Source organism: Gossypium raimondii, chromosome 5 (genome assembly GCF_025698545.1).
Source record: "Gossypium raimondii isolate GPD5lz chromosome 5, ASM2569854v1, whole genome shotgun sequence".
Lineage (NCBI taxonomy): Eukaryota > Viridiplantae > Streptophyta > Magnoliopsida > Malvales > Malvaceae > Gossypium > Gossypium raimondii.
In genome coordinates this window covers 51,016,354-51,041,588 of record NC_068569.1, presented here as the reverse complement: position 1 = coordinate 51,041,588, position 25,235 = coordinate 51,016,354, and the positions used below count along the sequence as shown (strand labels likewise).

Here is a 25,235-nt window from a genome sequence, read left to right as displayed (position 1 = left end):
TTTAATTGCTAATAGACTTACCTCGGACAGTGAAAAATTGAAATCAGACAATTATTCGACGACTTTGGCTTTTCCCCGATCTATCTCCGATTTCTTTAATTCTTGATCTAAACATATTCAAAATGAGCTAGTTTAAACATTATTCCATTCAATTTAATCCAGAAACACATAAATAGGCAAATTATCATTTTTCCCCTGACATTTACACTTTTTACAATTTAGTCCCTATTGCATAAAACACAAAATACACAAAATTTGTTCACACCGTACAAGGGTACCTAATGCTCATACAAGTCCACACATTTCATTTATTTCACATTTTAGTCCCTCAAAAATTTAATTTCACAATTTAGCCCTAATTACTCAATTTCACCAAAAATTCCAATACAAAACATATTAATCTAATTTATATCTTTCATTATTCATCATCAAACATCACATAACACAAATGTTCATCAATGGCAAAATTCAAAATATTCATCAAAATAAAAAATTCAAACATGGATCGGATAGTATTCGAAGCAATGATATCAAAAACGTAAAAATTATCAAAAACTGAACAAAGAACTAACCTCAATTAAACTTCAAAATGGCTGAATATTGCTTGGCTTCTTTTCTTTTTCTTTTGCATGAATTCGGCTAAGGAAGATGATAATAACCTTATTTGTTTTTTTATGTTTTAATCTATCATATATTATAATATATTTTAATTTACTAATTCAACCTTATATAAATAAATATAACATATATATTATAAGGCTAATATTGTCCTTAGCCATCAACTAATATTAACTATGGCATAATTTCAACATAAGTGCATCATATTATAAAGACAAGTTCAATTAGGCATTCACACATTTAACTATCAAATTTTCATTTTACGCGATTAAGCCATTTTCTTTAATCAGTCAATAAAACGATAAAATTTAAACACAAAAATTTCACACAATCAAATTCACACATTATAAACACACAAAATAATATTAAAATATTTTTTCGACTTGGATTTGTGGTCCCGAAATCACTATGTCCGATTAGAGTCGAAATCGGGCTGTCACACATCCAATATCCGGACTTGGTGATTTGGTCGAGTAAAGGGTGTTACAAACTATTTATGCAAATCATATGCCAGTGAGCTGAACCTGAGTACAAGTAAAATTCCTTGCGAGTTGTTCTAATGTAAGAGGTACGCCATTGGGCGGATGGGGCTAATGCACGTATTACAGCAAAGTGCGTTTCAAGGCAATATGTACGTTGTATCCTTGTGTGCTACATGATTATGCAAGATTGCCTATATGAGAACGGTGCCTAGCACTCACATTCGTCTAGATTACAAATAAGATAGTGTGGATTAATTCTAGATCTTCCACTATGACAAATATATTATTTCACGATCTTCAAAATGTACATGTCACGGGGTGGAATAAGTTACTAATGGTAGTGAAAGTTCTTTGATGGATCAAATCCCTCATTTGTTTAATTAGTAAGGAAATTTCAGGGACGAAATTTCTCTTTAAGGTGGGTATATTGTCACACCCGAATTTTTGAGCAAAAACTTTGCCATATGGAATGGCGAACCCTAAATTATTTTATATGATTTAGTTAGATCCTACGGCGTCTTGTGTGTATCGAGTTGAAAATAATTTTGGGGATAAATTGGGCATTAATAATGATTTCAAATTTTTCTGAGGGGTCTGTTGAGAAATAATGGCTTGTTTCCAATATGTTGTTTTAATTTGGGTTAGTGCTTGTATGGAAAGGTTGGAACGGTCAATAAGAGAATGACTATATAAGGGGGGAAAGAAAGAAAAATGGGTCATCATCTTTCTTTCTTCAACCGAAGCACAAAAGAGAAAAATGGAGAAACCATTTATGACCTTCAACAATCGGCCTTTGCAGGAGAAGTGAGGGAGTCAAGCTGCATGTTGGAAAAAAAAATATATGTAGCAAAGTAGCTTAACCAAAGGCAAAATTTGAGAACTGCTAATGTTTTTATTCTTTTCTGTGTCTTTTGATTTTGAAAGAAAGTAATGAACTACGGACATCCAACTAAATGTTGGTTGTGGATTGTAAGAAAAATAAGCATGTTAAGTAGAGAGTATACTCTACATGTTTTTAGAATCCGTTGTCTTACTCATAAATGTCTCACGATCGATTTTATATGATTGTTACTTTTTAGTCGGCGGAGACGGAGAGGGACCTAACAACAAGGGGAAGGTCAAGCTAATAGGTGATACATCCTTGAGGTGTTTTGTTGATGAGCTCTTAAACTCAAATCTTCAGTGTTTGTCTTACATGTCTTTATACTATGATGTTTAGGCTGTGTATTATGTTTATAAGGAAGTGTTTCCTTGTGTTGGAAAAGTTGCCATAGCCGCAGATGTGTGTTACAAGATAAGGTGCATGTTGGTTATGAGCTGAATTCATGGAATTAATGATTTGTTTGATGGGTACAATGTTATGTGTATGAAGATTTCTAATTTGTCCACCAGTTACTCTATATATCTAATGTTTTGGGTGAGATTTCTGTTGTAATGTTGATGCATGTTAAGTTGGTGTACAAAAGTGTGCCTAGATGTAAGCATAAGTTTGTTGTATTGATGAATAGTTTCTGGGAAAATCACTATTGAGTAGTGATATATTCTTGAATGCTTGATATTTGATATTTTGATTAAAATAAATTATATGCTAAGTATGGAAGTATGGAGGGATGTAATGATGGATGAATATTTAAATTTTCTTTATATATTCTTTAGATTTTTTAAAATTTTATAATTTTTAAAAATATAAAATTTGAAAACTTATAAATATTTAAATATTAAAAATTATTTTTATTTTTATTTTATTTGTAATTTTTTGATAGAGAGACTAATTTGCTTATTTTTAAAATTGATAGGGACCAAAAGGTTATTTACACCAGTATGCTATTTGAATTATTTAACTTATTTGAATTGCAAAATTTGAATTGACTTAAACTCGAATTACTTATTCTAGTTGACTCGAAAAAATTGAATAACTCGAGTCGATTAACTCGAAGTTTAATTTTTTGTTTTTATTTGTTTTAATCAAATCAAGTCTTGCTCGCTCTTAGATGCATCTAGGGGTGAGCATTCGATCGAATCGAATCGAAAATTTTTGAGTTAATCGAGTTTTCGAATCTCATTTTATCATCCTAACTTTATTTGAAGTTTTCTCGAATCAAGTCGAGTGAGATGGAATTCGAATCGAATCGAATCGAATATATTTGTTCGAGTTAAATTTTAAAAAATAATTTTGGGTCCTTGTAACCACTGTCACCCATCGTAATAAAGTTTGTCCACCTTAATCAAATTTTTTATTAACTTTCATCACCTCATAATTTATTTATTAATTTTTATATATTGGTTAGCTTCTTTGCTTGCTTAGTTGTTTCAATTATCTTGATTCTTGTCCCTATGTATTTTGGAATTAAAAATATATTAAATGTAAAATATGATTTTTAATAAAAGTTATTTTAAAATAAAATGTGAAATTAATACCAATATAAAATTTTAACACGAATATTTTATGGCATAATTAATAATTCAATTTTAATATAAATATTCAATATGACTAAACAATTCAATAATATAAATAATATAAAATGTGAAATTTAATTTAATAATATAAATAGTAGATATAAATAAAATTATTACTATTTATGTTTAGTGATTTTTTGGATGATTTTGATTTTTATTTGAGAGTAAAGGGTGAGAAGTAAAAGTTTAGGGGAAAATAAAAGTTTTGGAGAATAAAAGTTTGAGGAAAGTAAATAGGGAGTAAAATTTTGGAGGAAAATATTAAAAAAAATTAGAGGGGGGGTTTGGGTAGATGGGAGGTGGGATGGGAAGGAATAAAAGTTTTAGGGAAAAGTGGGAGGAGTAAAAATTTTGGGAGAAAATAAAAGGTTTTGAGAGTTTTTGGGAGTAAAATTTTGAGAAAAAGTAAATGGAAGAGTAAATTTTTGGTGGGAAATGGATTTTGGGTAGATTGGGAGGGGAGGGGAGTAAAAGTTTTGGAGGGAAAGTGGGAAGGAGTAAATGTTTTGAGGGAAAAGTAAAAAGGTTTGGGAGTTTGGGGTAAAAATGAAAAATATTATAGTTTGATATTCGAATTATTCGAATTATTCAAGTTATTCGAATTCGAAAACTCAACTCCATTCGAACTCAAAATTTGAAAAAAAAATTCGAGTTGATTCGAATAACTCGATTCGTTTAACTCGAAATTCAAAATTTTTTTCGATTTTTTCGAGTCGAATCGAGTTTTGCTCACCTCTAGATACATCAACAAAATATAAATTGTAAAAATAGGGTATTTTATAGAACTATTGTAATCTTAGTATATTTTTTCAAGTTAGTCTAAAAATTTAAATTTAAATTTAATAAATTTTATTAAAGTTAGTCTAAAATCTTTTGAAGTTAATACCATTTAAAAGTAAATAGTAATTTTATTAAATTTAAATTTAATAAATTTTATTAAATAGTAATTTTATTAAATTTAAAAGGAAGATTTATAAGTATATAATAATATTAATAATTTTATTAATATTTTATTAAATATTATTCACTTTAAAAAAAAATAAAAAAAACCCAAATTACGCTCCTAAACACCCCTTCGCAACCCAAAATTTACACTTCTTCTGCTACTGCCGCTGCCATTTCTGCTTTCAAGATATGGGTAAGCTTCCTTCTTCTTTTATTCTTCGTTCCATTGTTAATGCTGGAAGCCTTCTTTCTAATTTCCACTCTTTTTCTTCTTCTTCTTCTAACACCATTGCTACCCACATCGAAGGCCTAAGTAAGAAACTCATGCTTTGATTTTGTTCAATAATTTGATTGAAAAGTACCCAAAGCCTTCAATTGTGGAATTCAATAAATTATTAGGAGCCATTGTTAAGATGAAACATTATGCCATTGTTGTTTCTAAGTATAGACAGATCGAATTATTGGGAGTTTCCCATAATGTTTATTCTATGAACATCTTGATTAATTGCTTTTGTCAATTAGGTCGAATTGATTTTGGGTTTTCTGTTTTGGGGAAAATGCTGAAGTTAGGTGTTGAGCCTACTGCTGTAACTTTTTCAACTTTGATAAATGGGCTTTGTAATCCAAGTAAGATTTCTGAGGCCGTTTGTATGTTCGATGAAATGACTGAAAAAGAGTATCAACCTAATTTGATTGTTTACAATACAGTACTTAAGGGGTTGTGTAAGACCGGCAATACTGATAGAGCTGTTAGGTTTCTAAGGTTGATGGAAAGCAGAGGTTTTGAACCTAATATTGTAGCATATAGCACTGTCATTGACTGCCTTTGTAAGAACGGTTTGTTACAGGAGGCTCTCAATCTCTTATCTGAAATGAAGGTTAAGGGCATTAGACCAAATATCATTACTTACACTTGCTTAATTCATGGTATGTGTAATTCAGGCCAGCAGGAGGAGGCAACAAGGCTCTTGAATGAAATGTTGGATAACAATATTTCACTTAATATTGTCACGTATAATACATTGGTTGATGCTCTTTGCAAGGAAGGAACGATTTCTAAAGCTGTAGAGATCGTTGACACAATGAGAAAGCAAGGCATTGAGCCTGATGTTGTCACGTATAATACATTGGTTGATGCGCATTGCAAGGAAGGGATGGTCTCTGAAGCTGAGGATATAGTTGATGAAATGATAAAGCGAGGCATTGAGCCTGATGTTGTTACCTATAGTGCATTAATTAATGCGCATTGCTTGCAGAATGAAATGGATAAAGCTAGAAGAGTTTTCAACTTGATGATTGAGAAGGGTTGTGCACCTAATATAGTTACTTACAGCACCATGATCAATGGATATTGCAAAGGTAAGAGGTTAGACGAAGCAATGGAACTCTTTCATGAAATATCTCAAAAGGGACCAATCCCGAATATTTATACATACAACACTCTCTTGCAAAGTATGTTTCAGTTAGGGAAAGTTTCAACTGCATGTGAACTTTTTAGAAAGATGCTTGCTTCTGGACAAGTTCCAGATTTAGTGACTTGTTTGATTTTGCTGAATGGTTTAGGCAAAACAGGTCATATTGAGGAGGCATTGAAACTTTTTCAAGCAATGCGAAACAGTGGGTTGGAACTTGATATTGTCCCATATAATATCCTAATTGATGAGTTGTGCAAAGCTGGGCATATCGAATTTGCCAAGGAATTATTTCATCAACTCTCAGACAATGGTTTAAAACCCGATGTTGTCACATATTGTACAATGATTAATGGACTGTGTAAAGAGGGATTGCCAGATGAAGCATACAGGTTGTTTGGGAGCATGGGAGATAATGACTTTTTGCCTAATAGCTGCTGTTATAACTTATAATGTAATGATTCGGGGGTTCCTTCGCAACAGCTATACCTCAAAGGCAACACAACTTCTTACGGAAATGGTTGGTAACGGCTTTTCTGCAGATATATTCACTGCCACCTTATTTATGGATCTTATCATATACTCTAATAAATCAATCTTTCTCTGAAATGTTCCACAAATTGTTTAAAGATCATCACTTGCAATGTGAATCGTTGTACATAACCATTGCAGAGTGATAAAAGATTGTGGAAACTAGAATGAGGTTTAGTGTCTATTTTCAATATTGTTGATTTTGTTCTGACTTGTGTAGCTTGTTGGTCTTGATCTTAGCAACTTCTTGATCTTTTTGGTGGTGATGTTAAGAAATTAGGGGAAAACTAATATTACTTGTGAATTTTAAAGCAGGGGCATTTGTAGGAACAACTAAACATGTGTTGAGAATAAAAGGAATTGAAATAAATATTAAGGTGATTTAATGGCATTGATCTACGTGTGTTGAGTAATAAAGGGTTGAATGTTTATATAAATTTTTATTTATATTTTTTAAGTCATTTAGTAAAAATAATTATTATAAATTTTATTAAATATTTGGTGAAAATGATTATTAGAAATTTTTAGTTTCCTTTACTAATTTTATCTATTAAAAAAAAAAAACCACATCACTTCTTTTCTTTAATCTTCTAATTTTTTTCCTTTTCTTCTCTTTCTTTCTTCATAGTTATTACATAGCGTTAGGATTTGATATTTGCCTTGATCCCACAAAAAAAAAAACATATTGGTTTTTGTAGTGACCTAAAGTTTGCACGAGCGCTAGTCGAGGCGATTATTGAAAATTTAAAAACGGAGTCTCATTTAAAAAAAAAAATTTGCCACCGATTATTATTTTTAGATGTGATCGAATACCTAATAAATTCTCTTTTTAAAAGAAAACTTATTTTTATTTTTATTTTCTTTAAAAAAAATTTGATTTTAAGTTTGCGTCGAAATCTAGAGAAAATTAGAGTCTGGGAGTCGGTTATGCATGAGAAAGGTATTAGCACCCTCGCGATGCCCAAAATTGATATCTCGTTAAACGTGTGTTGTCTTAATCTTTAAAAATATGAGTTCAATCTAATATTTAATCGTGATACAACATCTAATCTCATCGCTACCGTTATTTTTACACTAAACACAGGTAAATGCACTGCTCATCCAAACCTACCCTTAGTTCTATTAGCATGCTCATTATTGTCAATACAAGAGGATGTGAGTTCGAGTGTGTTGAACTGCATTATCTTTTTATTTATGGGTTGAAGATGGGCTATGAGTAATTCTAGATAAAATTAATCAATTAAGATAATGAGATATAATCATAACTTATAATGAGATTGTTCAAAAAATAATCAATTAAGATAAATTTAATCAACCAATTACGACAAAACTTCCTATTAATCTATTCTTTAAATAATTTGTATATGCTAACAATTTGTTTTACTTATATTTGAATATATTTTTGTATTCAGTATTATTTTCATGTTATATATAAAAAATGTTTTCTTGACTAATTTTTCATGTTCTCTTCACAACTCTAATACAAACACATGAATAACTAATACAAGAAACACTAACACATGCATATGCGTGTGAAAACCATGAATTTAGATAACATGTATACGTTTAAAAATAAGTTACAAAACAATGAAACATAAGATTTGAATCTCATTAGTCATAATAATATATGAAATATATACGATATTACAATTGAAGAAAATAATAAATTGTGCATATTAAAATAAAATTTACAAAATATATTAAAATGAATCTTTGGTTGAGTAGTAAATATAAGATTTTACCAATTTAATTGATGTGGATTCAAATCCCACCATATGTATATTTTTATTGATTTTTATTAAAATAAAAAGACTAAAATAATTTCGAATAATATAACTTATTTTAATTATAAAAAAAATATTTCTATAAGTTCCTTAACTGTGTTGGTGCTAGAGGCGAATCCAAGAGGGGCTGGCAGGGGCCCCGGCCCCTCTAAAATGGAAATTTTTTGTTTTGACACTTTAGAAAATTTTAAAATTTTAAATTAGTAAAGGTAAAATTACACTTTGGCCCCTCTAAAATTATGAAAATTTAAATTAATCCTTGAAAAATGATAAGATATAGAATATTAAAAATTAAAATTTCATTTCGGTCCCTCCAAAAAGATTTTCTAGCTTCGCCCCTAGTTGGTGCCCAATTATTATTATAGATATATCACTATTTTCACTGCACACAAATAAGCTTGTTATTCTGAGAATGTGTTTTGGACTAATTAATCAAAACCCACCAAAAAAGTGATGATTGGAATTCAAATATAAAAAATTATCACTAAGACCCCTTTATTTTCATAATGTATCAATCAACTATGTGATGTCTAATTGAGTATAAAAAATGTTAATTTAACCAAAAGCTAGGTTTGGGCCACTATCCGAACCAATCACCGAACCTAAAAATGTTTATTTTTGACCCATGCCTAATCAACTGGAATTATTGTTTATTCAATGATGAATATAGGCGAAGTGATAATAAATTTACATTTTAATACTATTCGATGCGTGTTTAATTCTTAGATTTGTAATTTATAATTATTTTTGTTTGAAGATGACATAAAATTATGAAAGGATAAAAGTATCGCCATAGTAATATCAATTATAATTTTAAAAAATAGACATGATCTGTAGTTTCATAATTGAGTTGGTATATAAATATTGAATTGGATAAAGTTTTATTTCAAAAATAAAATGATCTTATTGGTCAATCTGAACAAAACCGAATCGGATTAAAGTTAAAATAAACATTTTATTGATAAAACCAACCTCCTCTTTTCGATTTTGTCAAATTAAACAAAATCATATCATCACGTGAGTTGGATGCATTAAGATGACACAATTGGGAATCTTATAAAGCTCTTTCAATGTTCAAAAATATATAATAAAAACAATAATGGATGAATTTTTAAACTAATTTATTGGGAATATAAATAAAAACAATTTAATTCTCATTTAATTCTACTAATTTTAAAATATTATTCAACCTCGAATTTTATAGAATATGCCATGGAATTTCGATATGATCCACACATAGTTGAAGGACCAAAAAGTAAAATAATATAATAATATTTGCGGCCTTCTAAGGTGTATGTTTACGTGGTCACTTCAAGTCCCTACAAAGTTGCTTAAAGCTATCAATGTATATATACATAAATATATATTATACTAAATTATTACACACTTTTGGGTGAATTTTTTATGTATAAAATAAATTTATAAAACTATTTAAAAAAATCAAATGTGATTATGATCGAAATTGTCAAAGTAAAGCTTTAATGTTTATGGTTCTGTTCAAATCATATTATTATTATATGTAGTTAGGGATAAATATCAAAATTATATATGGACTTTGTTTCAATGTGTAATTTGATACATGAAGTTTGATTTGGTTCAAATGCATACATAGAACTTTTATTTTGATTCCATTGTACACATTTAAAGAAATGAAAAAATATATATATATATATAAAATCGAATAAGTATAATTATTTGTGTCACATTTTCTCTTGGATCCTAATGACTTGGTGTTGACAGTAAGAGGGTTGTTGGTAAGAGGCTTGATCCACTGGGATGATGGTAGTTGCCACCTTAGAAGATGGAGTGAAGAGACAAGAGGAGAGAGCATGCCATAGGTATTGCAAGAGGAGTTCCTTAGTGTTAGAGGAAGAGACACCAGGGGTTGGTTGAAGCTGAGGTGGCACAAATAGGTTGACAATTGAGGGAGTGATGGAAGCAACTAGAAAAGTGGTGGAATATGCTAAGAGAGTGATGCAACGGACCAGGGGAGAGATGGAAAAGGTTAAGAAAATAGTGCATAAGGTCGAGAGAACAACACTGAGGGTTGGAAGAAAGGTACAATAGGTAGAAGCAAACAACTGGGTTAGAGTTTGGCTTGAAGGAAGCTCAAGGGCGATGGGGTTAATGGGGGTCATTGGAGCTGTTGAGTTTGCTGAGTTAGTGAAGGTGGATATGTTTGTTGTGTTGAGAGAAGCATTAGTGTGAGAGGAAGTCATGGCTCAGCCCATACTCACTGTACAAATTATTGATATAAGTGTTCAACAAGGAAGAGAAGGTGATGATGCTAAGGAGGGTCAATTCACTTAAGTTGGCTTAAAGCTGGAAAGGAAGATAAATCGAGGAGGAATAGGGGAGAAAGGGAGACTGAATGACTAATCATATAAGGCATGCTGCAATAAGTATAACATGTTGTTTGCTCCTTTTGAAGAATTAAATCACCACTACTAATTAATTTTATTCAGGATGTCCACTGTCAGTTGAAGTGACTAATCATATACGACATGCTACAATAAGCTAGATTGCCAGGACAAACTTCACTGAAACATTAATATTCAATGAACTAGAAATTGATCAAATTGCACATTTTATATATTGCAAATTGCATGACTTTCAAACACATAATAGGCTAAACAATATACAAAACTTCAAAAAATCCAATTCAACTAATATGACACTCTTTCATCACCTAATTTGTTCGGATTTGTATCCCAACTAATGGAATGGAATAAAAACCATAGCAACATTTAAGTTCCAACCTCTACCAGCATCTACTTAAACTGAATTTTCCAAGATTGTGACCATAAAGTATCCATTAACTAATTGAAGATCATTTTCTAAACAAATAATAGAACGGTCTGAAGTTGTACTTTTAAAAATGTTTTAATTAATACTATAAAATTCTATAAATCAATAATAAAATTACTTTTTTTATCGAATAGTAAAAAATTCTTTAAAATTTTTTATTATGATGCAGCATGCATATCTAACCTCTATGCCCTATTAATAGGGGTGAGCAAAATTTGATTCGATTTGAAAAATTCGATAAAAAATATAAATTTTGAATTAAATAGTTCGATTTATTTGATTTAATCTAGTTATTTGGATCAAATCGAATAAAAAATCAAGTTTTTCGGTTTAACTTGAATATGAATTACACAATTCGAGTTATTCGAAAATTAGAACAAGGCAAAACTACGTCGTTTTGATAAATGTTTACTCATTAAGTTAAAAAGCAAAACCATTATATTGTTTATGTAGTTAATTAATCTTGTACTTCATCTACTTGTTCAATAAGTGGTCCATGTAAACGCAACATTTGAGTATAAATAATAGGATTTGTTAACTCAACTCGACTTGACTCGATTCGGTTCGATTCGAAAAAATCAAATTGAGTTCGGTTACTAAAATAAAATTTGTCAACTTAACTAACTCAAATTTTTTAACTCGATTCGACTCGACTCGAACGAATACTTACCTTACCTATGAATATTAAGCTTCAAGTTATCCGTAGGAGGCTACCAAGCAAGGTAGTGATTTAAGGAGTTAGGGGTTAAAATATATATATATTAAAAGCCAGACTCATTTAATCATATTTCAAACTTAATTATTATTTAAAACTTAATTATAAAAATAAGTCCCACATTAAATATAATTAAAAAATAAATTTCTCTTATTCTTGAATGATTTGATTATATAAAAAGTGATATTTTTTAAATCTTATGCATGTTTTGAGTTATATATAGGAGTGGATGTGATATTATATATTTGTTATATAATTATTATTTTTTCAAGGTTATGGTTCTTAGAAAATAGACCTTGAACTATAATTTCCACATAGGATATTTTTAATTCATAGAATTCTTATGAACCAGGAACAAAGTTAGGATTTAAATGTAATTTTTTCCAAGAAGGAATCCATGACGAGGAGAAGATAGAGCGATAGCGGTTGAAGATCCAACGAATGCCTTATAGCGAAAAACTATATAATTTTATTTTTTTCATTTATTTTTCTAGAAATATAACCATGGAAACATTGGCTGAAAAATTTATTTTAATTACTTATATTTATATTATGTAATGTTATAATTATGATATATATATAAGATGATCCACAGTTGATCGATTAAAAATAAGAAGTGTGGTAATAAGAAAATACATGTGTTGCATTGTTCTATTAATTTCTTTAGGTTATTCGATTATTGTAAGAAGTATGATAATAAGAAGGCGCATGAGAAAAAATATATATATTTGAAAACTTTATCAAAGCAAAATAAAAAAAATACTTTAGTATGATAAACTTGAATTAATAATTAACTTATTTAGGTCCCATAATTTTTATGTTAGAAAATTTTAAATTTTCTTTATATATTCTTTAGATTTTCTTTTTAAATTTAAAAGGATGATTTATAAGTAAATAATAATATTAATATTAGATTTTGGTAAAGATGAAAGCGGCCATAACAAAGATCATTGCAAATATACCATTAAGAAATAAATTACCAAGTGTCATTGATCAAGATCATGCAATAAATAATAATGGGTTGATTTGTTATTGCTTGCTGTTTTCTTTTCTTTTTTCTATCTATATTTGCCATATGGATCAAAGTTTCTTGAACATGAACTGCCATTGTTTTGCTCTGCTTTTGATTTTACTCTTCCTGTTCTTTTCTTGGGGGTGTTGTTGCAAGGGACAAGAGCGTGGTTAAAAGAGTGCTCTTTTTATTTAAAATTATTTGGAGATAGTGGAGATAGTGACGAAAAAGATACTTTTGAGGGTTTTCGTAAATGATTCACTTGTATTTCAACTAAGAATAATAATCTATACAATAAATAAAAATCAGCCTATTAAGGCTGTCGACAGTCAACATTATCGATAACATGATAAAAAATTCTTTAGAACTACCTTTAAGTGCTAAATGTCAACTGAAGTGGGTGATAACTTTGAAGGCATCACCACCATCTTTCCTTTTAGTAGCTGAAAATTCTCTTTTGTGCTTTTAGCTCCAATTTCAAGGCATTTTCTTTGCAGATCTTGGCAGTCTTTTTGTTTCATTCTGTTCTATGCATACAATCTCTGATTTTATTATTTTCCCGGGGTACAGTACAACCACCAATCTTCTCATACATCTTTGGTACTAATCTTTGTCTGCATATATTGTGTTGTGCACTTGCTAGTTATCTAATTTCATGGGCTATGATTCCTGAATAACGTTTATTTGGTACAGATCTTGATCTTTTTGGTGGTGATGTTAAGAAATTAGGGGAAAACCAATATTGCTTGTGAATGTTAAAGCCGCGGCATTTGTACGAACAACTAAACATGAGTTGAGAATAAAAGGAATTGAAATAAATATTAAGGTGATTTAATGGCATTGATCTACATATGTTGGAATAAAAGGAATTGAATGTTTATATAAAGGAGGGTAGTGATTTCAGCCTATCCCCAACAGTCCCTTTACTGTCCTTGCAAAGAATGCTCCTCAGTACAGCAGGTGGTGGATTCAGCAGCCTGCTTAGGCCAAACGCATTGGCTTCCCGGACAATGTGATGTATCTTGACCTTCCTTTGCCGATTCTAAAGAACTCAAATTGTGCGATGTACTCTGCTTAGCAGCAGACTCATCCAATATGATGCGGACAGCAGCAGCACTGTCGCTCTTAATCTCCACACATCTAGAGCCTTGGATCCAAAGAAGATTCAAACCGTCCAAAATGAGCCACAATTCAACTTCAAGCAGCGAGCAACATTCCATATTTCTAGTATACTCCTACAACCACGATCCATTTCTGTGTGTATCAACTTTATTTTTGTTTTCAACCCGGCCTAACTTGAATTTCAATTAAATATTTTTTAAAATAATTTTATTTAAATTTAATTATAAAAATAAATAGATAATAATATAAAATTATATCTTTTATCATTTTAATATTGTAAATTATTAAAAATGCAATAAAGATGCAATAAATTCTATTTTGGGTAAATTACACCAATAGTCACTAATTTTGGGGTGCTGACAAAACAATCACATAGATTTTATTTCAGTCACTCAACTTTAGAAAAATAATAAAACAGTCACTAATGTCATGAAAAACTGACAAATCAGTTATTTATTAACATTTTCTATTATTGTCTTAATGTGATAGCTGATGTGGATAATTAACTTGCCACATTGGAAACCCAATTAACCCAATTAGCTGATGTGGCAGATTGACATGAAATTTACCTAAAATTAGGCCCAGAATAGGAAAAAAAATTGGGGAAAAAATTTTGGCAGACAAAACTTAGAAAAGCTCTTAGCTATCATGAAGCATGATTTTTTTCCATAGTAGTGAAAATTAAAAATCGACGGCGAAAATGTTGAGTCTGGCATCAAAACGGCTAATTGGGCTAACATCAAGGAGATCCTGTCACAATCAGTTCATCGGCATCAGTTTAGTTGGAGCTCCTGCTTGTGGCGATATTATGAAGCTTCAAATCAAAATCAACGACAAAACAACAAAAATCAAGAAAAACAAAAATACCAAATAGCAAGCATCCAAAATTAAACCAGCAAAAAAAGAGCAAGAATCCCAAATTGGCTTGCATCAATAGAGGGAAGTAAAAAAAAAACTAAAAAAGAAGAGAATCAAAATAGAAGAAACCCACACCCATTTTGGGTTTTGCGGGTTGGAGAACTCAAGTTAGTTCGATGATCCGAGTGGTTAAGAGTCATGGTTGGTTGAAGAAACGCTATGGCCGGAATATGGTGGTGATCAGACGGTGGACAACAAAGATTTGTTGAAGCCTTGTTCGAAGCTTTAAGTTTTTAATATTGAGATTTTGAAGGCTTATTGGGAAATCTGAAGTGAGATTTGAAAAGAGGAAAAGAGGAGCCATTTGGTAATGACAATTGGCCAGAGAAGGCCATGAACGACAGTTACTAGAGTTAAGGGGAATGATGCGGTCGTTGAAAGCACCAAAAATATCCTATCCCTAATAAATAATGAAAAGAATAGTAAAAGGGAAGTAGGGTCAAATCCTCAGGGACTGGACTTGCAAAATATCTTGTTTCGTGATATCCCAGGCAGAGTCTTGCCCAAGACAACCTGCGTTCCTAAAAAAAATAAAAACAATAGAAGAATTAAATTGTTGGATCTAGAAACGAAAAATAAAATAAAAACAGAATTAAGAATATTGAATTGAAAATTAGAAAAAAAATAAAAATAGAGTTGAGAGAAAGAAAATTCTTATGGGAGATTCCAGCCTCCAGTTGTCTCGTTCCGCCTTGGGTTAAATCCTCGGCTTTTAGATGATCCTTCCCAAACCAAATAAGCCAGTTATAGTGGAAGAGGACGCCTACGACCACCAGCTCCAATGATTTAGACTACGATTTGGTGGAACCTGACTCTAGCTAACAATCGCTTCTGTGGGATCGTCTTATGCTAGATCAACGCTTCTCAATGGCGAATCCCACACCATTTTGTCTCTTGGGCTCGCCAACCTCTGACGCAGTAAGCTAACGAACCGACTGTGCAACCTTCCCAAAACATACAAAGCGGCCGCCTTTGCATATGTTGAAAAACTTACTTCTTAAGGGACTTGGACGGAAGCGTCAGCCCCGTAGTGCGGAGAAACGATGAATACTCAGCGAGAAGGCTAAGTACGGATTCTAAGCCTCAAGAACCTTTTTAGGGATTTTTGACAACCTTCGGCTAGATGGATTTAGTGGCTCATGGTTGTGGTAGAAAAGAAAATAAATAAAATAAAAATAAAGATTTTATTGAAAGAAAATATGAAAAGAACAAAAGCCTAGACTTTTGGGGAGACAGTGTTTACAGAAAAAGAAAAGATGGGCTCTCCCCTTTTGAGTCACTTCACCCCCTATTTATAGTGCTAGGGGAGATATTCTAATTGTACTTAAATTCCTAAAAGATAAATACATTTAATTGAAGATAAATAAAGATAAAATAAAATCCTAAAAATAATCCTTAATAATTATCTCAATATTAATTATCCTAATATAATTAAAATAGAGTTTAATAAAATAAAATCTCTTCTTTTTGCATTTCAACCCTTGTGTCCTCCATGCTTGCACTTTTGGCACCAACTTTTCCTTGTGTCGCACATTGGCCCATTTTATCTCTAAATTCACGCTTTTGGCCCTTAATTTTGCTTTTGCTTCAAATTTAGTCCCTATGAGATAAAAGATCATAAATAGCTCAAATTAGCAGGATCATACTCAGAATAAATACATAATTAATATATAAAAATACGTTATTCTAGAGTGTTATCAAATCCCCCCTACTTAGCCCATGCTTGCCCTCAAGTATGGTTCCTATCTACTGTGAAAGTTAGATTCTGCCATAAAAGAAATACAACTCCAAAGTTTTATAAAAATCAGTCAAAAATGCATATGAAAAATAAATAGAACCCTAGGCTTGCTTTAAGTAAAATAGAAAAAGTTTTCTAATTAATACACACAAAAATTAAAATCAACTTGAATTATTTAATGAAAATTAGATAAATTACCAAACCTACCAAGACACTCTATTTGTTTCCTCCTTTAGTCCCAAAATTTTTCTTTTTCTTTTGTTTTTTTTCTCTTTTTTATGCTTTAGGAATATCTTGAACCTTTTGACGCTGAAGAGAGATGACCAAGCACCCCACCGGTTACTCATTGACAAACTCCTAATTTATTATAATTTTTCTTAAGAACACATCAAACCTTTTGACGCGAAGAGATGATGACCAAGCACCCACCCCGGTTACTCATTAACATGTTCTTAAAATTAATTCGGTTAGCGGAGTTTTATCTAACACGTCACACAACCTTTTGACGCGAAATAGGATGACAACCCAAGCACCCTACCCGGTTACTTTCGATCGATCACGTTTTAAGTCGCACTCATAACCACGGAACATTAAATGATATTAATAATAACTTTTTATGAGGACTTTAGAGAAATAATAATAATAATCAAGTGTCAAAAATAAGTTTCATAATTACCTTAATAGTCATCAACATATTTTAGCATACAATCATATTAAGTGTCCACTTTGTATTTAAACTTGATCAATTTTACGAAAAGCAAGATAGAGTTAACTTTATGAGTCACAATTATTTTTACTCTAATAAAAATAAAACAGTGGAGATGACATCAATTATGAAAAATTGTAATTTTCTCGAAAACAAGAATCATGCTTGTAGGACAAACAAGAGGCAATTCTTGGTAAAAATCTTGGGCATGAAAATAATAACGAAGAGTACCTCCCCATCGAAAGCACATTGTCCTCAATGTGGACGAAAAGAAATAAATAGGTAGAAAAGTTTAGAAAAACTCCCATGTGATCACAAATGATGGCAATGAGCTTGGTGGATTCTTGGCCAAAGGTTTCAAGTCGAGCCTCAATGCGCTTTAAGTGTTGCTTAACGGTTTGCTTCATTTTTTTTCTAAGCAAAGAAGAAAATTGATTAATATCCAAATAAGTAATAAATAATAAAATAAAGTAATAAATAAAGTAAAGAAAAATAATAAATAAAAATAAAATTTGGGTTGCCTCCTAACAAGCGTTTGTTTAACGCCGTTAGCTCGACGCCGTTATTGGTTCTATGGTGGTTCCAAATGGATTTCCTTAACCGTGTGGGCTTGAAAATTCTCATAAAATGGCTTCAACCGCTGGCCATTGACTACGAACTGCTTTCCAGATTCTTCACTCTCTATTTCAACCGCTCCATGTGTGAACACTTTAGTAACAACGAAAGGTCCTTGCCATCGTGATCGAAGCTTACCTGGGAATAACTTTAACACAGAGTTATAAAGTAAAACTTTTTGTCCTACTGAAAAATGCTTCTGAGCTATTCTCTTATCGTGAAACAACTTTGTCTTGTCTTTATAAATGTGAGCATTTTCGTAGGCATCATTACGAATTTCTTCTAACTCTTGGATGTCTAATTTCCTTGCCTTTCCTGCAGGTTCTAACTCCAAGTTACACTGTCGAATGGCCCAATAGGCTTTATGTTCCAATTCAACTGGAAGGTGGCAGGCTTTACCAAAAACAAGTCAATACGGGGTCATACCAATCAGTCCCTTATACGCAGTCCTATAGGCCCAAAGTGCATCATTTAGCCGAAGGCTCCAATCCTTTCGGTTAGGACGAACTGTTTTCTCCAAAATAGTCTTGATTTCCCTGTTTGAGACCTCGGCTTGACCGTTCGTTTGGGGATGGTAAGCCGTAGCTATACGGTGGTGGACTCCATATTTTTCCAATAGTGCCTCCATGACCTTATTACAAAAGTGGGTGCCACGATCACTGATTAGGGCTCGAGGTGTGCCAAACCTGGAAAAGATAGTTTGTTTTAAAAACTCCATAGCAGTTTTGGCATTATCATTATGAGTAGGCTTTGCTTCTATCCACTTAGAAACATAGTCTACTGCAAGAATTATGTATACATTGCTAAATGAAGAAATAAATGGGCCCATGAAATTGATACCCCATACATCAAAGATTTCGCATACATGAATTGGGGAAAGGGGCATTTGATTTCGTTTAGTGATGTTACCTGTATGTTGGCACCTATTGCAAGACTTACAGAAGTTATATGCATCTCGAAAAATTGTGGGCCAATATAGCCCACATTCTAACACCTTATGAGCGGTCCGCTTAGGGCCAAAGTGACCTCCACAAGCTTCAGCATGACAAAAATTAAGGATAGAAGTTACCTCGGTTTCGAACACATCTTCGTATTATCCGTGCGAACAGTGTTTCCATAAGTATGGGTCATCCCAAATGTAATATCGGCGTTGCGTCTAAGCTTGTCCCTCACGGGCGTGCTACCTTAGTGGGTAATAATCACGTGGCTAGAAAGTTTACTAAATCGCATACCATGGGAGACGTACCTCGATCGAGAATAGGCTCTCATCGAGAATTCTTCTTTAATAGGGATGTCGTCAAAAGGTACTTTTATTCTGCTTAAGTGGTCAGCCACTAAATTCTCGCATCCTCTTTTGTCTCGAATCTCAATGTCAAATTCTTGGAGCAGCAAAATCCACCTAATGAGCCTCGGTTTTGCTTCTTTCTTCGCGATCAAATACCTGAGAGCTGCATGATTAGAAAAAATAATCACTTTAGTTCCCAATAAATAAGGTCGAAATTTATCTAAAGCAAATACAACGGCTAAGAGTTCTTTTTCCGTAGTGGTGTAGTTGCTCTGCGCAGCATCTAGGGTTTTCGAGGCATAACATATGACATGTGGTTCTTTGTCTATCCTTTGCCCCAACACGGCTCCTACACTGCGCTCGCTAGCGTCGCACATAATTTCAAATGGGTATTTCCAATCTGGTGGTTGTACTATAGGAGCGGAGACTAACTTTTTCTTGAATGTATCAAATGCCTCCTTACATTTTGGGCCAAACTCAAATTTCTTATCCTTCTGCAACAACTCACACAGTGGTTCAGCTACCTTCGAGAAGTTTTTTATGAAGCGCCTGTAAAACCCTGCATGGCCAAGAAAAGAACGAATTTCCCTCACAGTGGAGGGATAAGGCAAAGAATTTATAATATCAATTTTGGCCTTATCGACCTCAATTCCTTTAGATGAAACAACATGACCTAGAATTAAACCCTTGTCTACCATAAAATGACACTTTTCATAATTCAAGACAAGATTAAATTCTATGCACCTACTTAAAATTATCGTTAGATTTTTAAGGCATTCATCAAAACAATTCCCATATACAGTAAAATTATCCATAAAAACTTCGATAATTTTTTCCACATATTCAGAAAATATACTCATCATACATCTTTGGAAGGTGGCCGGCGCATTGCAAAGACCGAATGGCATCCTTCTATATGCAAATGTACCGAATGGGCATGTAAAAGTGGTCTTTTCTTGGTCCTCCGGTGCGACTAGAATTTGAAAGAAACCTGAGTATCCATCAAGACAACAAAAATGAGTTTTTCCGACTAATCTTTCAAGCATTTGATCTATAAAAGGAAGAGGGAAATGATCTTTTCTAGTGTATGAATTCAACTTCCTGTAATCAATGCAGACGCGCCACCCATTTTGTACTCGGGTAGGTACCAAGTCACCTTCAGTATTTTTCTTTACTGTCACACCCGTTTTCTTGGGCACGACCTGAACCGGACTTACCCACCTACTGTCAGAAATAGGGTAAATTACGTCAGCATCTAAAAGCTTGATTATTTCATTTTTTACTACCTCCATCATATTCGGATTTAGCCGTCTTTGCGCCTCTCGCCTCGGCTTCGTGTCTTCCTCCAAGTAGATCCTGTGTGTGCACGTCAAAGGGCTTATCCTTTTAAGTCGCAATGGTCCAATAATCGCCTCCTTATGACTTTTTAGTATATGAACCAAACTTTCCTCTTCATGTGTGGAGAGTCTATTGGAGATTATGGTGGTAGGTATTACCCTTCCCAAAATGCATATTTCGGATGCTCAGAAGTGGTTTCAACTCCAACTCGCTTTGTATAATGAAGGTAATAGTTTAGTATTTGGAGATAATAACTCATTAACAAATTCAATTTCATCAAGTTCAGAATTATCTCCATAAATTGACTCGAAATTCTCTTCCACCAAAGAATCAATTATGTCGATACGATTTACGCTCAATATTTCACTTGGATGGCTAATGGCGTCGTAGACATTAAACTTACGATCTCCCATCAAACTCCATCGTGAGAGTTCCACTTGAACATTAATTTTAGTACTATTTGTACTAAGGGCGGTCGACCTAGCAGGAGATCTGAAGATCCAGGAGTGCTATCCTCCTCCATTTTGATCACATAAAAATCTGCAGGGAAAATAAGATCGTTAACTTTTACCAGAACATCCTCGAGTACTCCTTCTGGATGCACAACAGACTTGTCCGCCAATTGAATGATAACACCTGTTTTTGTCAAAAAACCCGCGTTAAGTGATTCATAAATAGAATACGGCATTACATTTATAGAAGCCCCTAGATCACACATAGCCTTTTTTAATTCCCAAATGGCCTATTTTGCATGGTATTGCAAACATGCCCTATCCTCACATTTTGCGGCATTTTTCATTTGTAACATCATGGATATATTCTCACCAACATTCACCCTTTCATTACCTGTTAATTTTCGTTTGTTGGTGCAAAGCTTTTTAAGAAATTTAGCATACCGCGGTATTTGCTTGATGGCATCCAACAGCGGAATATTGATCTCGACATTCCTAAATGTTTCAAGAATTTCTTTATCCTCTTTACCTCTTCGACACTGGTTGAATCGTTCTGGAAATGGAGGTTGAATTTTAGGCAATGGAGGCTTCGATCGGACTGTTCGTCTTTTCGAGTTTTTCCGGTAATTTCTTGGGCAAGATTCTGTCAGAATTGGTTCGATACCTTTCCGCCATAGCGCCACCTTGCATTTGCATTTTGTCTTGGGTTTGGTTACATTTGTGATGGTAGCTTCCTTGAGAAGTCAATTTCTCAATCGATGTGGTCAACTCTCTTATGGACGCCTCGGTTTTCTGTTGGAAATCTTTCGTCTCTTTTTGGAAATTAAGAGTTTGCTGTTGGAAATCAAGAACATTAGCTGCTAACTTATTGACCATGGTTTCTAGAAAATTACCTGAACCTTGTGGTCATTCTTTGAAATCGATTTTGGTATGGCTGGTTATTTCGTGGATTGGTCCCATAGCTTAAGTTAGGATGGTCCCTCCACCCTGGGTTGTAGGTATTAGCGTAGGGGTCGTACTGCCTTTGTGGTGGCCCAAGGAAATTTCCACACACCGGATGGGTCGTGGTATCATCATACAAACTGGGACATGCATCAGTTGCATGATCTCGTGTAGCACATATTCCACATAACCGAGTGTCTTTGTTTTTTCTGCAATAAGAGAGTTCATCATATTAGTAAGTCTATCAACTTTATCCTCTAAGGTTGAATTACTTAGCTGATGAACCCTTCTAGGGGTTCGAGATTGGCTCTGGCTCGCGAGAATTTGCGACCATCGTGGAGATCAAGTCTCTCGCTTGTTGGGGAGTCATGTTGACCAATGCTCCTCCACTAGCGGCGTCTACCATATTCATCTCCATGGGCTTCAAACCTTCGTAAAAGTATTGGAGGAGAGATTGCTCATATACCATGTTGTGGACGACTTGCACACAACTTTTAAATCGCTCCCAATAATCGTAAAGGGACTCGACTTCTTTTGTCTTATTCCAACGATCTCTCTTCTTAGCTCACCGCCGAGATCTTGGAAAAACACATTCGAAACAAACGAGATAGATCAACCCAAGTTGTAATAGATCCAGGGGGTAAATAAAATAACCATTCCTTAGCGGAATCTGCTAGGGAGAAAGGGAAAGCACGCAATTTAATCTGATCCTCAGTTACCCCCTGAGGTTTCATGCTAAGACAAACCATATGAAATTCTTTCAGATGCTTGTGGGGATTTTCATTTTGTAACCCACGAAAAGTTGGCAATAGCTGGATTAAACCTGACTTCAATTCAAAATCAGTATTCATAGTAGGATACGCGATGCATAATGGCGGTTGTTACTGTTGGAGCTTGACCGATTCTTCGAATCGTTTGAGCCATTGGATCGTGTGCTAAATTTGGGTTTTCGTTAACCCTAGCGTTAAGCACTTCTTCTGGTGAGTCGACTTCTACTTTTTCACTTTCAAATGTTTGAGTAGGGTTTTCGTTAACCCTAGACTCAGCTTCGTCGTCGACTTCTATTTGTGGCGGTGGGTTACTTTGAGTTCCAACCACCGCTGACTGCTTTTTTCGTAACTTTGTCTCCTTGCGATTGGCTCTAGCAGTCTTCTCAATTTCGAATCGAACGCAAGAGTACCGGGCGAGATCGGTCATAAGAAACAAAAAACAAGATTAGTACGTTGCCGGTCCAAGAACGGCGCCAAAATTTGATGCGATCGTTGAAAGCACCAAAATATCCTATCCCTAATAAATAATGAAAAGAATAGTAAAAGGGAAGTAGGGTCAAATCCTCAGGGACTGGACTTGCAAAATATCTTGTTTCGTGATATCCCAGGCAGAGTCTTGCCCAAGACAACCTGCGTTCCTAAAAAAATAAAAACAATAGAAGAATTAAATTGTTGGATCTAGAAACGAAAAATAAAATAAAAACAGAATTAAGAATATTGAATTGAAAATTAGAAAAAAAAATAAAAAATAGAGTTGAGAGAAAGAAAATTCTTATGGGAGATTCCAGCCTCCAGTTGTCTCGTTCCGCCTTGGGTTAAATCCTCGGCTTTTAGATGATCCTTCCCAAACCAAATAAGCTAGTTATAGTGGAAGAGGACGCCTACGACCACCAGCTCCAATGATTTAGACTACGATTTGGTGGAACCTGACTCTAGCTAACAATAGCTTCTGTGGGATCGTCTTATGCTAGATCAACGCTTCTCAATGGCGAATCCCATGCCATTTTGTCTCTTGGGCTCGCCAACCTCTGACGCAGTAAGCTAACGAACCGACTGTGCAACCTTCCCAAAACATACAAAGCGGCCGCCTTTGCATATGTTGAAAACTTACTTCTTAAGGGACTTGGATGAAGCGCCACCAGTAGTGAGAAACGATGAATACTCAATGAGAAGGCTAAGTACTGATTCTAAGCCTCAAGAACCTTTTTGGGATTTTGACAACCTTGACTAGATGGATTTAGTGGCTCATGGTTGTGGTAGAAAAGAAAATAAATAAAATAAAAATAAAGATTTTATTGAAAGAAAATATGAAAAGAACAAAAGCCTAGACTTTTGGGGAGACAGTGTTTACAGAAAAAGAAAAGATGGGCTCTCCCCTTTTGAGTCACTTCACCCCCTATTTATAGTGCTAGGGGAGATATTCTAATTCTACTTAAATTCCTAAAAGATAAATACATTTAATTGAAGATAAATAAAGATAAAATAAAATCCTAAAAGTAATCCTTAATAATTATCTCAATATTAATTATCCTAATATAATTAAAATAGAGTTTAATAAAATAAAATCTCTTCTTTTTGCATTTCAACCCTTGTGTCCTCCATGCTTGCACTTTTGGCACCAACTTTTCCTTGTGTCGCACATTGGCCCATTTTATCTCTAAATTCACGCTTTTGGCCCTTAATTTTGCTTTTGCTTCAAATTTAGTCCCTATGAGATAAAAGATCATAAATAGCTCAAATTAGCAGGATCATACTCAGAATAAATACATAATTAATATATAAAAATATGTTATTCTAGAGTGTTATCAGGGAACAAGAGAGAAGAAAGAAAGGGACAAAGATTCAACCGATAACAACAAATTGAGTGGTGGCTCTACCTTGGAGGAACAAAATGATCATAGCTAAGGTATGTCAAATTGAGGAGCCATTATTTTCTTCTTAACGAAAATGAGGTAAAATAATATATTTGCTTGTTTTAGAAAATGTCAATGGTAATGCATATTACATTCCAAGGAGATAAATTGAGGTTGAGTGATTGAGATAAATTTTATAATTGTTCTGATCTAATGAAAGTTGTTAGCTTTGATGTCCTAAGCTTTTGATATAAAAACATTTTAGATAATTTTTTATTTATATTTTTTAAGTCATTTAATAAAAATAATTATTAGAAATTTTATTAAATATTTGGTGAAAATGAATATTAGAAATTTTTAGTTTCCTTTACTAATTTAATCTATCAAAATAAAATAAACCACATTACTTCTTTTCTTTAATCTTCTAATTTTTTTCCCTTTTCTTCTCTTTCTTTAATCATAGTTATTACATAGGGTTAGGATTTGATATTTGCTTTGATCCCACAAAAACAAAATATCTTGGTTTTTTTAGGGGAGGACAGTAATGGTGCCCAATGGGCAAAAACTTTTGGATAAGTGAATTGTCTCTGTTTGTTAACTTTCTTTTGAAGTGTTTTGTTTATGCCAATTAGGGGAGGATTCAATGGCTCGTAATCACCAATCGCAGTCTTAGTTTGTGTGGGAATTACTGTTTATCGGTTGAAGGTAAGGTTTAGTCGCTTATGGGTTAAA

At 33.1% G+C, this 25,235-nt stretch overlaps 1 protein-coding gene across 3 annotated transcripts in view; it reads left to right on the top strand.

The window, feature by feature from the left end:
• LOC105767169 (putative pentatricopeptide repeat-containing protein At1g12700, mitochondrial) overlaps positions 1-25,235 on the top strand; it is an 88,990-nt gene that overhangs the window by 44,323 nt on the left and 19,432 nt on the right. The window contains exons 1-2 of one of the 3 annotated variants that reach the window (XM_052630112.1): positions 4,703-5,861; positions 6,066-6,838. The exons of 1 other annotated variant lie outside the window; for it this stretch is intronic. In XM_052630112.1, coding sequence (XP_052486072.1) covers positions 4,916-5,861; positions 6,066-6,367 — 1,248 coding nt within the window. In that variant the 5' untranslated portion in view covers positions 4,703-4,915 and the 3' untranslated portion in view covers positions 6,368-6,838. Of the gene's footprint in view, positions 1-4,702; positions 5,862-6,065; positions 6,839-25,235 lie in introns of those variants that run through there. One more of the 3 variants, XM_052630111.1, reaches the window with a different exon arrangement.